Below are 19364 nucleotides of genomic sequence, written 5' to 3'. Positions count from 1 at the left end.
CTGGTTGGAAATTCAGGTAAGAGTTGATGTTATGATCTTGAATCTGAAATCTGCAGGGCAGGCCAAGCAGGTTGGAAATTCAGGCAGAATTTCCATTTGCAGTTTTAAGGCCAAATTCCTCCTGTCTTTGCTCTTAAGGCCTTCAATGGATCGGATGAGGCCCACTCACATTATGGAGTGTGATCTGCTTTTCTCAGTCTACTGATTTAAATATTAATCACATCTAAAAGATAACTTCACAGCAACATTTAGGTTAGTGTTTTACCAATCAAGAGGGCACCGTAGCCTAGTTAAGTTGACACATGAAATGAATCATCACTGTTGTATTCATGGGGAACATAGAACTTATATTTGTAAAAACGAAAAACGTCTATTTTTCAATAATCGATCATCATTGTTTAATCCAGCCCTGGTTTTTACCTCCAGACTTGAGTAAATCACACATTTTTAACTCACTCTAAGCAGTCTGGGAATGCTAGATTATCCCCCTGTACCAAGTAGCTGTGCTCTGAACCTAGGAACATTTACCACCTCCACTGGGTGGAGAGGAATGATCATGGGTTTCGATCAACACTGTCCCTGTTGCATACACACATAGCTAGAGAACAAGCCCAGTGATTATTCTACAGACATAAGAAGCATCTACATCTCGGCTGTGGGCTGTTTGGTTACAGAAATGTGATCCTGCAAGTTGTCACCACAGCTTCTTCACACAGGACTTTTGTGAGCTATTAGCCCCTTTCTGTCTTTGGGTTCATTCATTTATTTTTAATAAAATTCCATCAGTTTACATTTTACACATGAACTGTTGTAAGGTATTTATATTCTCACTAATCCTTATAACCAATAAGATTGGTACTATTTTTTTTTTTTTGAGAGGGAGTTTCGCTCTTGTTGCCCAAGCTGGAGTGCAATGGCGCGATCTTGGCTCACCGCAACCTCCGCCTCCCGGGTTCAAGCGATTCTCCTGCCACAGCCTCCCTCGTAGCTGGGATTACAGGCATGTGCCACCACGTCCAGCTAATTTTGTATTTTTAGTAGAGACGGGGTTTCTCCATGTTGGTCAGGCTGGTCTTGAACTCCAGACCTCAGGTGATCCGCCCACCTCAGCCTCCCAAAGTGCTGGAATTACAGGCATGAGCCACTGTGCCTGGCCAAGATTGGTATGTTTATGATCTCTTTTTTTTTTTTGCCAATTTAAGAAACTTACCCAAGATCACAGGATCAGCCAATGGCCCTTAACCATCCTGTTAATTATTAGGCTACTTGCATGTTAAGAAAGCTGTTTTGTGGCATCCTACAATGGCTTGGAAGAAGCCAGAGATTAAAGTATGCATCACCTTTGCTTATCATTATCACAAATAAATTTTTCGTGAGAAGTGTTTACTAGATTATGTAATTATCTTTTTTATATTTTTAAGTTCTGTGGGTACATAGTAGGTGTATATATTTATGGGGTACATGAGATGTTTTGACACCGGCATGAAATGTGAAATAAGCACTTCGTGGAGAATGGGGTATGCATCCCCTCATGTGTTTATCCTTTGAGTTACAAATAATCCAATTATTCTCTAAGTTATTTCAAAATGTACAATTAGGTTATTATTGACTATAGTAACTTTGTTGTAATATCAAATAGGAGGTCTTATTCATTCTTTCTATTTTTTTGTACTCATTAACCATTCCCACTTCCTCTGTCCTCCCCACCAACACTACCCTTCCCAGCCTCTTGTAACCATTCTACGCTCTATCTCCATGAGTTCAATAGTTCTTTTAGATCCCACAAATAAGTGAGAACATGCAAAGTTTGTCTTTCTGTGCCTGGCTTATTTCACTTAGCATAATGACCTCCAGTTCCATTCAAGTTGTTGCAAATGACAGGATCTCATTCTTTTTTCTGGCTGAATAGTACTCCATTGTGTACATGTACCACATTTTCTTCATCCATTCATCTATTGATGGACACTTAGGTTCTTCCAAATCATAGCTATTGTAAACAGTGCTGTAACAAAAATAGAATTGCAGATATCTTTTTGATGTAATGAGTTCCTTTCTTTTGGATGCATACCTAGCAGTGGGATTGCTGGATCATATCATACCTCAATGTTTAGTTTTCTGAGGAACCTCCAAACTGTTCTCCATAGTGGTTGTATGAATTTACATTCCCAACAACAGTGTAAGAGGGTTCCCTTTTCTCTGCACCCTTACCAGCATTTGTTATTACCTGTATTTTGGATATAGGCCATTTTAACTGGGGTGAAGTGATATCTCATTGCAGGTTTGATTGCACATATCTAATGATCAATGATGTTGAGCAACTTTTGGTCATGTAACTATCTTTAAAACAAATGCAGCTTGATCCCTTTTTAATGTAATCAGTTCAGCTTCAAAAACTGGTATATTGCATTTGGGATACAAACAGTCAACATGAATCTTCCAACTCAATTTATTTGTTTCAGTTCACAAACTTTTCAGAATCCCTAGTGGCTTAGTGACAAAGACCTTTGGAGAGAATGATCATGGGTTTTGATCAACACTGTCGCGATTGCATACAGACATAGCTAGAGAACAAGCCCAGTGATTATTCTACAGACCATAGGAAGCATCTACACCTCAGCTGTGGGCCGTTTGGTTACAGAAATGCGATCCTGCAAGTTGTCGCCACTATACATAAAGTCAGGCTATGATAGCATATTTCACTTAAAAATAAATTATCACAATGTAAGGCACATATGTATATGGAATCAGATTCATGATTTGAAAAATATGCTTAAATCACACTGAATCAGCTTAGCAGAAAAATAATTATAAAATTTGAAATATCCCCCTTTTTCTTTTTGTTTTGTACTAAATCGATGTAGAAAACACACTTTCTACCCTGAAGGAGACTGCTGTCTTATCTGATAAATTATATAAGCTCCAGTAAATGTATGTCATCACCCTCAGGAATGACAGGTCTCTCTTTCTCACGCTTGTGGGAGTTGAGCGTTGACACTGTAAGAACACTTGACTAATAACCTTTGCCTAGACCTTCCAAATTTTGCACGTAACTTCTTGAGAGATCTGAATAAAGGCCAATATTTTCACAGGTTGACAGGGTCTGGAGAAGTGGGTCACTGAGCACTCTGACATTTTTAGGTTGTTTACAGTAACTCTTTGCAAAACTTCAGGTTTTGCTGTACTTCAAATCATTTGGGCAAATTATAAGAAAATGAATACAAAATGTGTGACCCTTGGGTAATTCTGCACTTGGCTTTGTTCTCCCTTGGTGCTTTTGAGGACAATTTCTGCAAGGCCTGGTTTGGCTAAAAGGGACACTTCATTGAAGATCTCTAGGCTTTTTACTTTTTAAAGTGTCTTTTATTCTAAAGCTAGTTAACCACATATAGATGTATGGTGTTTATCAGTGAGGTAGATCCATTATGACAATGAATGGGAAGAGGTAATCTATTCCCCCCATTCTATGCAAATCTCAAACGGCAAAGCTAAGTTTTACTACAGATAAATCCATAACCAGGGGAAGGAAGAATTTTTAAATGCCCATTTTTTTCTTGTCCAAATGTTTGAAAAAGAAACATTGAATCTCTATCCAGTGGTGTGGTTTCTGGTCTTTCTGGTGTGCTCAATTCTCTCTGTGTCATTTTGGTGTAAAAATACTATCCTACATTTACTTCCCTTGACCAGAAACCTTGAGACATCATAAAAATGTTAATTTAGCATTATTACTTCATGCATTCAACAATGCTGATTTCATGAAACCACACAAACAGGATTCTTTTGTTTTATTGATAACAGAAACTGTGCATAATTACAGATTTGATGAGGAATCTGCAAATAATAAAGAATGTGTCTATTGCCAGCAAAATACAATTATTCCATGCCCTCTCAACATACAAATATAGAGTTCTTCACACCAGATGGCTCTGGTGTAACAAAGCCATTTTAGAATGTTTAATTGTGCTTCTACAAAACCTTCAGAGCATGAGGTAGTTTCCTTTACCTACGATATTTTCCACATTTCCATTATTACACTTTTAGTGAGCTAAAATCCTTTTAACATAGCCTGCAGATGATCTTTCACAAAAGCCAAGCCTCATTTACAAAGGGTTTATTTCTTTCTACTCAATTTTTCTTAAAAAGAATTTCAAGAATCACTACACAGCTAAGATATCTGAGACTTGCAATGGCTGGAGTTTATCAGTACAATAGTAATTGCAATCAGATTCAGATACAAGAGAACAGGTTCTAACAATTTCATAATTAAGTTGATATTCTGTTTCTATCTATAAGCTCGAATTTAAAAACTACTTCCTCAAACTACTTATTTTTCCTCAGCCACAAGTAAGCACAAATTCTTAAAAACAGTGGGTTGAGCCCCAGCTCCATGTATTAGGTAGCTAGGTATATTGTGGATTATTCATTGTTGTTAAGTCACCCCAGGAAACATTTGCAGAATTTAGAAATGCATCCAGATTTGTGAGTTTATTTTTAAGACCTGACTCAAAATCTGCACTCTTCAAAAACTTATTGGTGAAGTAAAAATTGAGGCAGATATTTACATTCCTTTCTTAACCCTGAGAATGACTTTAATGATCATAGGAAACTAGTTTGAGGAAACTGCAATGTGTTATTGCACATTTTAGTTAAAAACTAATAGTCAACCAATTTCCAATTCAGTAAAACTTCCACCTATCAGGATGGGGGATAGTAAACAGTATCTCTAAGGGAAAAAAGTCACAATCTACTTCTTGTCTAAACTTATTATTTTATTTGGTCTCAAGAAGCTTCATGGATCTTAGAATAAAATGGTTGAAGAAATGACACAATAGATATTACTTACTATGCTATCATAAAATAAAGTCTAGTCCAAGTTGATAATAATGTAAAGTGGTTTCTATGTAACACAACCTTCAGATTATAACCTCAATAGTGTGACCTAATTCTAATATCTGATGAAGTGTTTGCTATATTTAGTCACTACCTAGTAGCATTATTTGTATTTAGCAACTACATTGAAAGCTGAAGAAGATCTCAATGCTTGACAGAATAAGGAAAAAGCTCCTTTGGATAACACAAAAATATGTTTTGTTTTTTTCCCCTCCTCTATCATTCCTTTCTTCTCTACCTCCACTTATTCTTCCTCTGATATCATCTTTCATTAAATTTTTCTCCAGAATCCAATAGTGAGCAACAGGAAACCTAGCCATTGTGATAGTGGATATGTAGAGAAAAGCCAGTGAAACTATATTTTAATTCATTCTTACACCACAGCCTACATCAATTCTTACCATCCCAACAGTAGATTACATAAACTGAACATCATGCAACTCAAGTTATACGTCTTGTTGATTGGGTCTATTGTAGAATGAAAAATACACTTTCAGACAGAATAAGATGACTTAAAACTTCAATACTTGTATCCAGCAGATTTGAAAGGGCACTTCAAATTTGTTCTTCTTTTTCTCCCCCATCACCCCCCATTTCAATTTTTAAGACTGATTTCATGCCTTTATCATTTTGAAGCAAATATGTTTATATATGTCTGACCCCAGGAAATTATTTACCCACAAACACTACTATAACTACTATACTCTGTTGATATGTTTCATTATCGACCTCCCCAAATTAAACATCTGACAAGTCTTTTATATATGTATGCTGAAGAGAAAAAATAAATCACTTTCTTCCACCTTTGAATCTTTAAAAGGGGTTTGTGGTAATGATAAAAAATTTATCTCTTTCCACACATTTAAGACCTCATACTGTGCAAAATCATGGTTATATGAAAGTTATTTTCTGAATAGCTGGATCCATCACCTTCAAGCTAATACTTTAAACAGCATGGTTCATAATAGATGTTTTCTAGAAAAATTCACTCTAGGATCATTTTCTTTGTTTATTTCCATCTAATCTGGCTTTGCTGAGAAAATCAGCAAGGATGCTGTAATCTGTGGTGTTAATTTATTAGGTGCACCATGATAACTCAACATTGTTTGAAAAGAATTCAGTCAACACATGTACTAGGTTGGTAGTAAATAGTAAAGAAAGAGAAGGTAATTCACACCAGATGAGGAGTGGTGTGAACACTAACCTAAACACCAACCTTATTAAGTAGTTTTGCACTAGAAGAAAGGAAGGAATTAAAGAAGGATAAAGTTGCTTTAAAAATGAGATAAACTATTCATTGATTTCTTGATAAAAGATGTGTTCTGGCCTTCTTTGCTTATGATCTAACTATTCAGCTATCTAACTATGCTTTTATAGCTACAATCAGTTCAAGTAGTAGAATACAAACTCCATGAGGGTAATGTCTATATGCCATTGATTTCTTAAAACTAACTTCCTAATCTCTATTGTTGGTTATGTCAACATTTATCAAATGAACTATTAATAGAGTCTTCATCATCTTTGCCAAGTAATAGGTAATGCTCATTGAAAAGCTGGTACCCTTTGCCTCCTTTTGTGGGGAGATATCTGGAAAACAGCTGAACAAACTCTACATGTGGCAAAACAAAGTGACAGTTGTTATAAAATGTCCACTAAAATTACCTGCTAGCATTACTACGTATAACTGAAGTTTTTGCATATCTGCATAAGAAGAAATCCACATTACAAGGAAAAAGTACTTTGATCATTTTAGAATCAAGACATGAAATAAGGGGTTTCTCTAACCCTTAACTCTTCTGCCGGCTTACTTGGTACCTCTGATGAATATTTATTGCTCTAAATGTTTAGAAACTATCACTCTTTGAAAGTGAACAAACACTGTTTTCTGCTGAAAATTCATCTTTCCCAATCATAAGGGGAAACCAAACATGCAACTTGAAAAAAAAAAAAAAAAGGAAACAGAATAGAGTGACTGAGCACTGAGTGGGACTGAAGAAAATAAATGAGCTTATTTTGGCAGCTGCTTTCATAGCACAATTCCCCAAAAGCAGAACTGAAACTGCAGCTTTAATAAAAAGCTCCAACAATTCTTTTGACTAAGATATACTCATTAATTGCCTCCAAGTGTTCAAGACTGCTTGGATTTGAGGCAAGCAAGACCACTTGCTTAGGTAAATTTTATGAAGCAGCAAAACTAATATGGTGAAGAATTTTAACCCAAGGTGTAACTTAGGTTTCCCATGTCTTCAAGAGAGCTGACATTGCATGTCACCATCTAGCTGATGTTACGCTCTGCTTTCTTGCTACTGCCTGCCTCTGCCTCTGTTTTTTTTTTTTTTTTTTTTTGTCTTACATTTTTTCTTACAACAATCTTTTGAGAAAAGAATAGAGAATGTTTACCAGGTGGAAAAAAACCTGTTTCCTTAACAAGACTTCTCAGTCACTTATTTCTCTTTCCCTTTCACTTTTCCTTTGTGCTTTTGAAAACAAAGGCTAAAGCAGGTGTTATAAATTTATTCATTCCTGTGCTAGAGAGCTTGGAACACATCTCTGAAGTCAACTCTTCTTTTGGTGTATCACGAGTTGAATCCTTAATAAATGACTGCCACAAATAAAATTTCTAACAGCAAATCTTTTTAGGAACTGCTCAGGTTTTGCCTTTGTCTTGATACTTCATTTTAAAATCTTGGTTTCTACTGATGTGTTTTCAAAAAAGCTGACAAACTCGGTCTGAAATGTAAAAACTGAAAAAAGTGAAAGGAAGAGAACATGCAATATAAGTTAATCATTATCATTTTAAGTGCCACCAGTTCTGTTTATATTAATGCACTTGTGAATTGCTGAATCTCATTTGATCAACCCAATTAAACATTAAATAATTGCAGCCAATTATGCAAATATCAGCAACAATATTAATTTGTTGATCTTTTTGAGCAGATTAGCTTCACATGTTCCTAATGCTAGACCATCTTATGCCTTAAACGATCAATTAGTGTGACAATAACTAAGTCTTGAAGAATGGATAATTTCCTAGTTATAATGTGGCACTCTTGCTGTATTAATCCACTGCAATTAAGCAAATAGTGCACAAGGAAAAAAGATGTGCAGATGTTCCTGTTAAATCTATTTAACAAGAAAGCGTCAAGGTCAATTTCCTGTCTTATTACTTAAATGACAATGGTGGATTGTGTTCTGCTTGTCAGGAGACCTCCAGTTTTTAAACATCTATCCTTAGTTTTCACTGGGTCTGATGAAAAGGGCTTAAAAATGCTCTTAAGGTTTTATGAAAGAAATGATACAAACATAATATTCTCTAACTTTCACAATGGACAAGTCTCGCCACAATAAATTTGGAGATGCAAAGTATAAAATGTATTGATGGCAAATAAATAATTCTCATTTCTCATAGGAATAGAAATTTAGTTACTATGTACCACTAGACAGTTTAAATTACCTGCAACTTTTTCCTAGACTACTATATGAAGAATGAGGTCAAAGGAGTTAGCCAAGGCGAAAGCACACCCTTAGAATGTTGCTCGGGGTACACAGTGAGCAGGCGACAGTCAAGAGCACCTCAGGCCTGAAAAGAACAGCCTCTCCCAAGATTTCAGATCACCAATTAAAAGCCCCCTAAAAGATATTTTTACCATTCCTTTTCATCTTATATTTCTCAATTTTCATTTTACTATCCCTGTCTATAAAAGATCCTATGGCTAAAAGTTTTGGAAAAGAATCAAAGCCCATTTGCTATGCGTTGCTAAATGCCTCAAGGAAATTTTTCCAATGCATCAAACTTTTAGAATCCTTTTTATTTTCCTTCTCTGAAAAGAGAATAAAATATGTTCAGCAAGAAGGAAGTTATGAGGACTGAGGGAAACCAAAATACAATGTCTGAGAGTTGACCTTCCAAGGAAAAATGTTTTCTGTCAAGATTTGACTTTCCTTAGATAAACCAGAAAGGATACAGTTTTAACTCACAGCTCCTAAACAAGGAAAATATCACCCATAATAGCTCTCCCTGTATCCTAACCACTTGCTCATCAAATTTCCATTCAAAGAAAAGAGCACCTGCAAAAACAGAGTATAAAAATCAGAGTATGCCTCTTTGTTTTCTACCAAAAAAAAAAAAAAAAGATTTCTGCAATTAACACTTGACATAAAACATTTGTCATTTCCATTTGGTTGGTATGATATCATGACCTCTCTCTAGAGCAGTGGTCCCCAACCTTTTTGGCACCAGGGACCAGTTTTGTGGAAGACAATTTTTCCACAGACTGCAGGGTGAAGGGTGGTTTCAGGATGAAACTGTTCCACCTCAGGTCATCAGGCATTAGATTCTCATAAGGAGCGCATAGCCTAGATCCCTTGCACGCAGAGTTCACAATAGGATTTGTGCTCCTATGAGAATCTAATGCTGCCACTGAGCTGACAAGAGGTGGAGTTCAGGTGGTAATTCGAGTGATGGGAAGTAGCCATAAATACAGATGAAGTTTCTCAATGGCCCACCACTCGCCTCCTCCTACTGTGTGGCCCATGGCCTGGGGGTTGGGGTCCCCTGCTCTAGGGATATACCTTCAATTCCAAGATAATTCTAACACAATCAATATGAAGTGATTTCCTAAACTAACTATGCTTCAGAGTATCTCTAATGACTTAGTAGCTCATGGAAAATAAAGACAATATAAGGTAAATCTATACACTGTCAGAATCAATCACAAATTCTAATAAAGAGGTTTCATAATATAGAAACAAAGAAGGTACACTTCTATAGAAGCAAAATGTTCATTGATTCATTATAAAACCATTTACTGAGTACCTACTATGTGTCAGCCATTGGGGATACAAAGATCTATAAGGCACAAGACCCTCAGTCTTGTAGTCGCCTGACAGCCAGCCAGCTACAACATAATGTGGAAAGGACAATGGTGGGAAATGCACTCAGGTCTTCCTAATGCACAGGGTATGCTCAGGCTGTGACATCAGGAAGAAAACAGATATTTACCTTAACATGGACTTGGAGGACCTTCAAAAAACAGTGATAGGAGGAAATCCAGTTTTAAAAGTCTTGATTTTAAAAAAAAGAAAACACTTTCTGTGGATAAAGATAGGCTGCAGGAAATGTAACCTATGAAATTTTCTCAAATTAGCTTTCAAACACACACAAAAAAATTGCATTTGGTTGAGGAGCAGAATGTAACTTATATTAAAGAATAAAATACTATTTAGTATCTGAGTGAAGTACAAAAGGAGGCACTAAAATCATTGAGGAAAATCCCATGTTATATGGCTTACATTAATATTTTTCTAGGTAAGGTAAGGTAAGCTACTACTACCAAGTTATGAAACACCATTTGATGATTGCAATTCATTTTCTCTGGCATGAAGAAACAATCACTCTTGTAACACATTGATACTACAAACTACATTATGCACAGGTAGCCAAAGAAATCTATCACAATTCAAATGCAACAGTCCGTCCCAGTAGCATACAGTTGGTATCCTCTATTTTCCATTGTATCCTCTATTTTCCATTCAGGATAGCACAATTGTCCAGTCGCTCTCTTCTCTTCCATACTGCAACAAAAGCAAGAAAACGTGTTTCAGTACAGAAGCTAACAGGGCAGAAATAGCTTACAAACAAACTTAATACCACCAAGGTTACACAAAAGGTTCGCTTCTGCTTTGAACAACATTTTCACATTAAACATGTTCACATTAAAAACTGGATTAGAGAGAAAGAGAGGAAAAGAGGGACACTATATAAAACATAAGATAAAAGCATACATAGGGAGTTTTTAAAAAAACCAAATACCTGAAAAGAATTACAAATTTTACAATTATTGCTGAACTCAGATTCATAGCTGGTATAGGTCCTTTATCTATTTAGGTACATGCCTTTTCATTATCATTTCTCATTGAGTTAACTTGTTTAATGACTGTGACTTTTACTGTGAAAAAGTGATCCTCAAAGTGTATTCTCAGACCACTAGCATCAGCATCACCAGACAACAAGTTAAAAATGCAAATTCCCAGACCTCATCTCAGACTGAATCAGAATCTGGGGATGGGTTCCAGCAACCTGTGATTCAGCAAGCATCAGATGATTCCGACATGCACTAAAGAGTGTTTTATGCTCATAAACAAAAATATGAAGTTGACAAGTCCCATGGATTTTAACAGAGACTCTGTTCTCTAAATCAAAGTTGTTTATGCTGTGTTACCATTTTTCTTATTCCTTCAAAAGTTATGTAACTGTATCATAGTCAGAATTTGATTCTTTGCATCAGCAAATACTTTGGTTTAAAAGCAAGCCTGAATTTTAATATTCAAAATGAAATTAAATGAAATAGAGATATTCCATACATCACAAATAGAAAGCTAGCTCTATATTCATTCATTCAATCAGTCAGTCATTCAACAAAAATGCCTGTGTTTATAATAAGCTCTCACTCTGTGAGAAATTAATGTAGGCCAATGTCATCATGCCAGGAGTTTTACAGGCTTATTACCTCATTTAATACTCATAGTAACTGTACATAGAAGGTACCATTATCAATCCATTTTATGGATGAGAAAACTGAATATTAGGGAGATTGAATAACTTGCTCAAGTTTGCAGTTAACAGATGGAAGAGCCCAGACCCTAACCAAGCTCTCTCTCACAGCAAATTCCATGTTCTTGACCACCACCAAGACTGCTCTCCATGTGTTCACCGAGCCTTGTGTATTGAGACTGACTTGGAACAGATCTTTCCAAGCCAGTGTATCAGGCCACTAAATCTGTCACTATAGGTTTGCCTAAATCACTCAGGCTATGTCTATTTTCACACGAAATGGCTCTTGTAGTCCTAATTTAACTTTAGTTTAAATTAATATAAAACATCAGAATTTCTGAACTAGAAACAATGTTAATAACCATCTAAAAGGTAGGAGATGACTCAAATAAGTGGGGCTCTGGATTTTACTTCTTTACTTCAGAACAATCCTACTTTTATCCATTTTGTATATTGGGATTCCAGGAATGATCTCTTTTGAAGAAAGTTCTGCTGCATAAAAATCAAGTGTAAAGAGCAATGAATTTTAATCCAAGCTTCTCATCTTACATATAAGGACACTAAGGCTCTAGGTCACCCTTAATTTTGACAAGCCCAGTTCTCTGCCTCTGTCTGATGTTCTTTCTCCTATATCACAATGTACATGTGCTGTGTTTGTCTTAAAGACCTCAGAGAGCAGAATCTATCCAAGTGGTAAAAATACTGGCAGCCAAGAATGGGTCTACCTACCACCTGGTAGTTTACATGCGAAGGGGAATAAAGGAAGCCAAATGACTGTAAGTTTCTTGCATAATCCACACCAGAAAGCATTGCCTACAGACTGTAAGTGCCCGCTATTGACTCTGTTGCTTCATGATGAATGCTGGATGAAACATCTTCAAATTCTACCTGATTTATGTATGATGTCAACATGACTTAAGGTAAGGGCAAAGTATGTGTTTTATTTTCCTTACTTGGATTCCCATTAATATATTAAACACTTTCACCATTAGTAACGGTGCATTGGCATTTTAGCAGATCTACAGAACTGTGATTCATGACTACTGTCACTTCATCTGGAATTTCATCAGTTAAAGTAAATTTGCTTTCAATTAGTTGTTTTAGTTTTATAAATGATCAAAAATCAATTTTGATTACAATGACAGTCGTAGGCCACATATCACTCTGCGAACCTGCATAATACGCACTAATCTTTACTCCTCTCATTCTGTAATTTATGCTTTTATGTAAAATCATAGCATTCTGAGAAGTGCCCAAGAAATGTGATATTACAGGTAATTCATGATGTCTAGAAGTAGGCATTTAGTAATCAAATTTTCCATTTGGCTGATGGATAATGCAATTTAATTTTTCAAGGGAAAATAATTCTAAGTAGAGATGGCAGATTTAAGCAGAAATAGAAATTGTATTATTTCCTTAAGAGTAAGTAAGTATACATAGAGGGAGGGAAAAGAGAAAACATGTCTTCATGGACTAGGATGTCATTATACTCTTGTCATTATACTCTTGTCATTGTCAATACGAAACAACAGTGCAGACTCACACCTTCAATGTTTGGTAGGGCGGCTGTAAGTCACACTTACTTAGTTTTGTTCACTGGAATCAGAGATGGTGTCAAAGCAACGTGGCAAGTCAGGTTGAGCCTGCGGGATGGTATTTTGAGCCCATGTGGAAGACTTAATGAAATGTGCAGAATTTTAATCTTTTGCAAATTCCAGCGAGAACACTAAACTAAAACACGACTAATGACAAGTTCATTACCTCACATTCGAGGTACATAAGGCAGATAATTTCATACGGCCTTTGCTAAATGCCTTTAAATTCCTGGCAAAACAAAAGCACAATCTGTGTATCATGCAGTCACTCAACGCAACGCCAATAAAAATATAGTCAGTGCTGCCTACCAGGTAGCAATCTGTCATTCTTGCTCTAAACCCTATTGAAAGGCTGTGCAAAGCTTTGTAATCCTGTAACACGTGGAGGAGGATGTGGTGGAAACAGAAGGGGCTGGGAAGCTGGTCCAGGGACTGAGTCACACGAGGGCAGTCTGGAAACAAAGTTTGTATGCACACGGAGGACAGCTTAAGACATTGGTAGGGAAGGGGGTGGAACCTTTAACTTCTTATGTAACTAAGTCATGGAGCTGCTCCATTGAAAACAAGAAAAATACAATAACCACTAATAGTCATTTGTGCTTAGAAAACTGTAGCCACTAGTGAGAACATAGATTTTTTAAATTCTATCTGGTGACCTGCAATCAATACAGATCCTGCTCCTATCTCATTCAAGCTGCCCCTTTCCTATGCTTCAGACGTCCATCTCTGGATCTTTGCAGTCGGTGCTTCCCACTTTATGGAGCTTCAACAGCAGCAATGCTGGTTATTCACACATGCTCCCCCTGATACTTAAAAGCCAGGCTCTAGCTTTTATGTGATTATTTGTTGACAGCAGTGTCAACATGTATCTCATTTTGAAAAAAATCTAAATCAAGATCTCTTAAGAAATAATTTGACATTATTCAAGACCTTCCTCCCATCTCTTCTCAGAATGTGTTAATATACAAGAGCAATACATGTTTTGCTCTTTAGTATTTGTTTGGTGTTCACTTGCCCATTCACTCCTTCAAGAAACATTACTGCATACGCATTATACCCTAGGCTCTGTGCTGAACACTGGAGGTATAAAGAGAGTGAACGATTCAAACAGCCCCAGAGCAGAGACAAGTGCATGACTAATTATAATGTAATTTAAAGGCCTTACGGGATCATCCCCAGCACTGTGAAACTGGAGGAAGAAGCAGCATTCAAGTGAGTGAATGTGTATTTGGACTGAGCAAAGGGAATATTCTTCAAGAGAGATTCAAAAGGCTCCTGAACGAGATGAGTCATAAAGGACAGCCAAGGCCTTATCCAGGTGAGCAATTTCTAGGAGGTGCAGCAAAACCTGGAGGCATCAGAGAGCAGAACACAACTGCAGAACAGAGGACCCCAAGTGGCGGAGGCAAAGGTGAGTATGATGGTGAGTAACTGGAACAGTAAGGAATTTAACAGTAGAGAAAAGAAACATGTCGACAACACAGCCAATGCTCTCCAAGTTTAAGTTTGGTTAAATATAAACACAGACGTGCTTTTCTTTGTTGCTTTAAAAGAAGAAAAAGGAAAAACGAAACTGTCATTTGAAAAATTCTTCTCTTAGGAGGTATTTATAGAGCAATCTAAGACCCAGGGAGCTATGTGGACAATTAGCTAAATGGGATGAATACTTAACCTCAGAGATTATTACTCATATGCAGAAGTACAGAAGTTGAAAAGTCAAATCTGTGGTTATGAGGGAATTTTTCCCCTGAGCCATACTGGCAAGAATCTTGAAGGTTTTTTTGGTGGCTGTTGTTGGCCTCTTCTTCAATTTATCAGAGCACTTTGTAGAAAACATCCATGCTCCCATGTAATGCCAAAAGTAATGAAATGTAAAACATGATGCAATTCTATGCTTTTTCCTTAATAATTACTGAAATTTATTTTTCTTGGAGAAACAGACAATCTAGGAGCTTAGCTGACAGCCTCAATTTGCCATCTTGTAAGAGAGTAATTATGAGACTTTAAGTTCCATGCACATAGGCATGAGATAACTGAGACGTGCTCTTCGATTCTGAAGGGATGGTCCTTTGTTACTAAACAATTTGTAGCACATTTGGTAGTTATGGTTTGTGGTTAGTTCAGAACCACTGTTTCCACCTGTCCCGTGATTACATGCCTTTGTTTCTTTGTTTAGTATGAGGTTCTGAATATATCATTTAGTTTTTTGTGTTAACTACCATTATACTTTACTACCAACGGTGAAAAAAGAAATTATTCATTTCTTATTGGCCATAAGCACTAATTTATAGAGGGAGTATATAAAGTTAGGGAGAAAAGTTTTTTTTCCCCCTGTCTCCCATCCTCTGCTTAAACTATATATTTTACTTTTAAACTTTTTTACGTGGTCTCACATTTACACTGAATATTTGTTTTGACTTTTTTTTTTTTCATTTGTTTTGACTTCTTTTTTTTTTCAGATGGGGTCTCACTCTGTTGCCCAGGCTGGAGTGCAGTGGTGCTATCATGGCTGACTGCAGCCTCAACCTCCCTAGGCTCAAGGCATCTTCCCACCTCAACCTGTAGCTGGGACTACAGACATGTGACACCATGCCCGATTAATTTGTTTGTTTGTTTGTTTGCATTTTTTTGTAGAGACAGGGATTTGCCATGTTACCAGGCTGATCTCAAACTCCTGGGCTCAAGCAATTCTCACGTCTCAGTCTCCCAAAGTTTTGGGATTACAGGCGTAAGCCACCATGCCTGGCCACCTTCTTCATTTTTTTGCCCCCTTTTTCTTGAGTAAACCACCAGTACCTAGAATAGCCCCTGCATATGGCTTGCACTCAATATACACATTAAAGAGTTAATCAAGAACATTTACTTTAGTCACTAACATTCTGATATGGTTTGAATTTGTGTCCCCACCCAAATCTCATGTGGAATTGTAATCCCCCATGTTGGAGGAAGGGCCTGGTGTCAGGTAATTGCATCATGGGAGCAAACCTCCCCTTGCTGTTCTCATGATAGTGAGTGAGTTCTAAGGAGATCTGTTTGTTTTAAAAAGTGAGTGGCACCTCCCACCCTCACTCTCCTCCTCCTGTTCCCACCATGTAATATGTACTGGCTTCCCCTTTGCCTTCCACCATGACTGTAAGTTTCCTGAGGCCTCCCCAGCCATGTCTCCTGTATGGCCTGCAGAACTGAGCGTCAATAAAACCTCTTTTCTTTACAAACTACCCAGTCTCAGGTAGTTCGTTACAGCAGTGTGAGAACAGACTAATACATATTCTTTTGGCTTCTATAATCTTACTTTTAAAAATGCTCTTTCTCAGAAATTTGGTAATGGTTTCCCATCTTACCCCAAAATTGTGTGTTTGGGCTTCTCTTTCAGTCACTTTCAGGTTTGAATGCACATATTTTGTCACCATTTCAATTTTGATGAGTTGCATTTCTGCTTTTGCCTCCTAGAGTTTCCTTCCTCAGTGAAAGCTTCATGACCATGTCTGCCAAACACCTCCACTTAGATCTTTATACCAATTATAATTCAATAGAGTTCAATTTTTCTCAGGCTAGTGACTACGTTTTCCTTTTCTATTAATCCTTTACAGCCAAATCAAATGAGTTTACATTTCCTTCCTTCCTTCCTTCCTTCCTTCCCTCCCTCCTTCCTTCCTTCCTTCCTTCCCTCCCTCCCTCCTTCCTTTCGAGACAGGGTCTCTTTCTACAGTGAAGGCTGGAGTGGAGTGCTGTGGCACAATCATAGCCCACTGCAGTCTCACATTCCTGGCCTCAAGTGTTCCTCCTGCCTCAGCCTCCTGAGTAGCTGGAACTACAGGTGTGTGCCACCACACTGGCTAATTATTTTGGTTGTTTTGTGGAGACTGGGTCTTACTATGTTGCCTAGGCTGGTCTTGAAGTACTAGCCTGAAGTATTGTTCCTGCATCAGCCTCCCAAAGTTTTAGGATTACAGGAATGAGCCATCATGCCCACCTAAATGTTTTTATTTCATACAATCTCCAAGAGGTAACCCTGAAATCTTATTTGGTGTATTAACTGCTACAGAATGTACAATTTGTTTAAGAAAATACTGTATAATTTGTTCAAGAAAACTTTCCAAAAGGGTCTTTCTTTCTTATCACTATGGGCACACTTCTCTTAAAAATTTCTAAACTCCTAATTTTTAAAATTTTAATTAAGATAAAATACACATATATAATTTACCATCTTTACAATTTTTAAGTGTTCAGTTTGATGGTAATAAATACATTTATATTCTTGTTTTTTTCCTTTATCCTCTACTTCCCACTCCCCTTCTCGGCCTCTGGTAACCTCTAATCTACTCTCTGTCTTCATAGGATCTACTTTTTTAGCACCTGCATGAGAACATGTGATGTTTGTCTTTCGGTCCCTGGCTTATTTCACTTAACAAAATGGCCTCCAGTTCCATACATGTTGCTGCAAATGACAGGATTTCATTCTTTTTTATGGCTGAATAGTACCACATTGTGTGTGTGTGTGTGTGTGTGTGTGTGTGTGTATATATATATATATATATATATCTTTACGCCACATTCTCTTTATCCATTCATCTGTTGACAGACATTTAGGTTAATTCCATATCTTGGCTATTGTGAATACTATTGCAGTAAACATGGGAGTGCAGATATCTCTTTGATACACTAATTTTTTTCTTTTGGATATATACCCGGTGGTAGAATTGCTGGATCACACGGAAGTTCTAGTTCTACTTTTATTTTTGGAGGACCCTCCATACTGTTCTCCATGGTGGCTGTACTATTTATATTTCAACCAACAATATATGATGGTTCCCTTTCTCCACATCCTCCCAGCATCCGTTATTGCCTGTTTTTTTTTTTTTTTAATACAAGCCATTTTAACTAGGGCAAGTGGATTTTACATTGTGGTTTTGTTTTGCATTTCTCTGATAATTAGTGATGTTGCGCATTTTTTCATGTACCTCCTGGCCATTTGTCTGTCTTCTTTTGAGAAATGTCCATTCAGATCTTTTATCCATTTTTAATCAAATTTTTTTTCCTGTTGAGTTTTCTAATCAGGTCTCATGCCCATTTTAAAACCAGATTACTAGATTTTTCCTATACAGTTGTTTGAGCTCCTTATAGATTCTGGTTATTAATCCCTTGTCAGATTGATAGTTTGCAAATATTTTCACCTATTCTTTGAGTAATCTATTTCCTTTGTGGATTGTTTTCTTTGCTGTGCAGAAGCTTTCCAGCTTGACATAATCCCAATTGCCTATTTTTGCTTTGATAGCCTATGCTTTTTCAGGTCTTACATAAGAAATCTTCGCTGGCCAGGGACAGTGGCTTATGCTAGTAATCTCAGCACTTTGGGAGGCTGAGACAGGAGGATCCCTTGAGTTCAGGAGTTCAAGACCAGCCTGGGCAAGATGGTGAGACTCCATCTCTACAAAAAATTTAAAAATTAGCGGAATGTGGTGGCATGCACCTGTGGTTCTAGCTACATGGAAAGCCAAGGTGGGAGAATTGCTTGAGCCCAGGAGGTCAATGCCACAATGAGCCAGGTTCATGCCACTACACTCCAGCCTGAGTGACAGAATGAGATCTTTGCTCAGACCAATGTCCTGAAGCATTTCCTTAATGTTTTCTTCAAGTAATTTCATAGTTTCAGGTCTAAGATTCAAGTCGTTAATATACTTTCATTTGATTTCTGTGTATGGTAAGAGAAGCGAATCTAGTTTCATTCTTCTGCATATAATTATCCAATTTTCCCAGCACCATTTATTGAAAAGACTGTCTTCCCCGTTACAGTTCTTGGCACCTTTGTCAAAGATGAGTTGATTGTAAACATGGGGACTTAGGTATCTGGGTTCTCTATTCTGTCCCATTGGTCTACTATGTCTGTTTTTATATCAGTACTATGCTGTTTTGGTTATTATAGTTTTATAATAAATTTTGAAGTAAGGTAGTGTGGTGATTCTAACTTTGTTCTTTTTGCTCAAGATTGCTTTGGCTATTTGGGGTCTTTTGTAGCTCCATATACATTTTAGGATTGTTTTTTCTATTTCTGTGAAGAAAGTCATCAGTATTTTAATAGGGATTGCATTGAATCTGTAAATTGCTTTGTGTAGTATTGTCATTTTAACAAAATTAATTCTTCCAATCCATGAATATGGAATATCTTTCCACTTTTGTGTGTTTTCTTCAATTTTTTAAATCATAGTTTTATACTTTTCCTTGTATAGATCTCTCATGTCTTTGGTTAGATTGATTCCTAGGTATTTTATACTTTTTGTAGCTATTATAAATGGGATTGCTTTCTTGATTTCTTTTTCAGATTGTTCACT

General features: G+C 36.9%; 1 protein-coding gene and 1 pseudogene across 5 annotated transcripts in view; one reads left to right on the top strand and one right to left on the bottom strand.

The window, feature by feature from the left end:
• Positions 1-183, top strand: part of LOC129136619 (uncharacterized) — a 31923-nt pseudogene extending 31740 nt beyond the window's left edge.
• A 3584-nt stretch (positions 184-3767) lies between these two features.
• Positions 3768-19364, bottom strand: part of BCAT1 (branched chain amino acid transaminase 1) — a 137024-nt gene continuing 121427 nt past the window's right edge. For all 5 annotated transcript variants that reach the window (XM_009425724.5, XM_009425725.5, XM_001143074.8 and 2 more), the window contains one exon: positions 3768-10461. In XM_009425724.5, the coding sequence (XP_009423999.1) occupies positions 10420-10461 (42 nt within the window). In that variant the 3' untranslated portion in view covers positions 3768-10419. The remainder of the gene's footprint in view (positions 10462-19364) is intronic.

Source organism: Pan troglodytes, chromosome 10, assembly GCF_028858775.2.
Source record: "Pan troglodytes isolate AG18354 chromosome 10, NHGRI_mPanTro3-v2.0_pri, whole genome shotgun sequence".
Classification (NCBI taxonomy): Eukaryota; Metazoa; Chordata; class Mammalia; order Primates; family Hominidae; genus Pan; species Pan troglodytes.
Note: the sequence above shows the minus strand (reverse complement) of the source record. Positions and strands in the feature narration are given on the sequence as shown.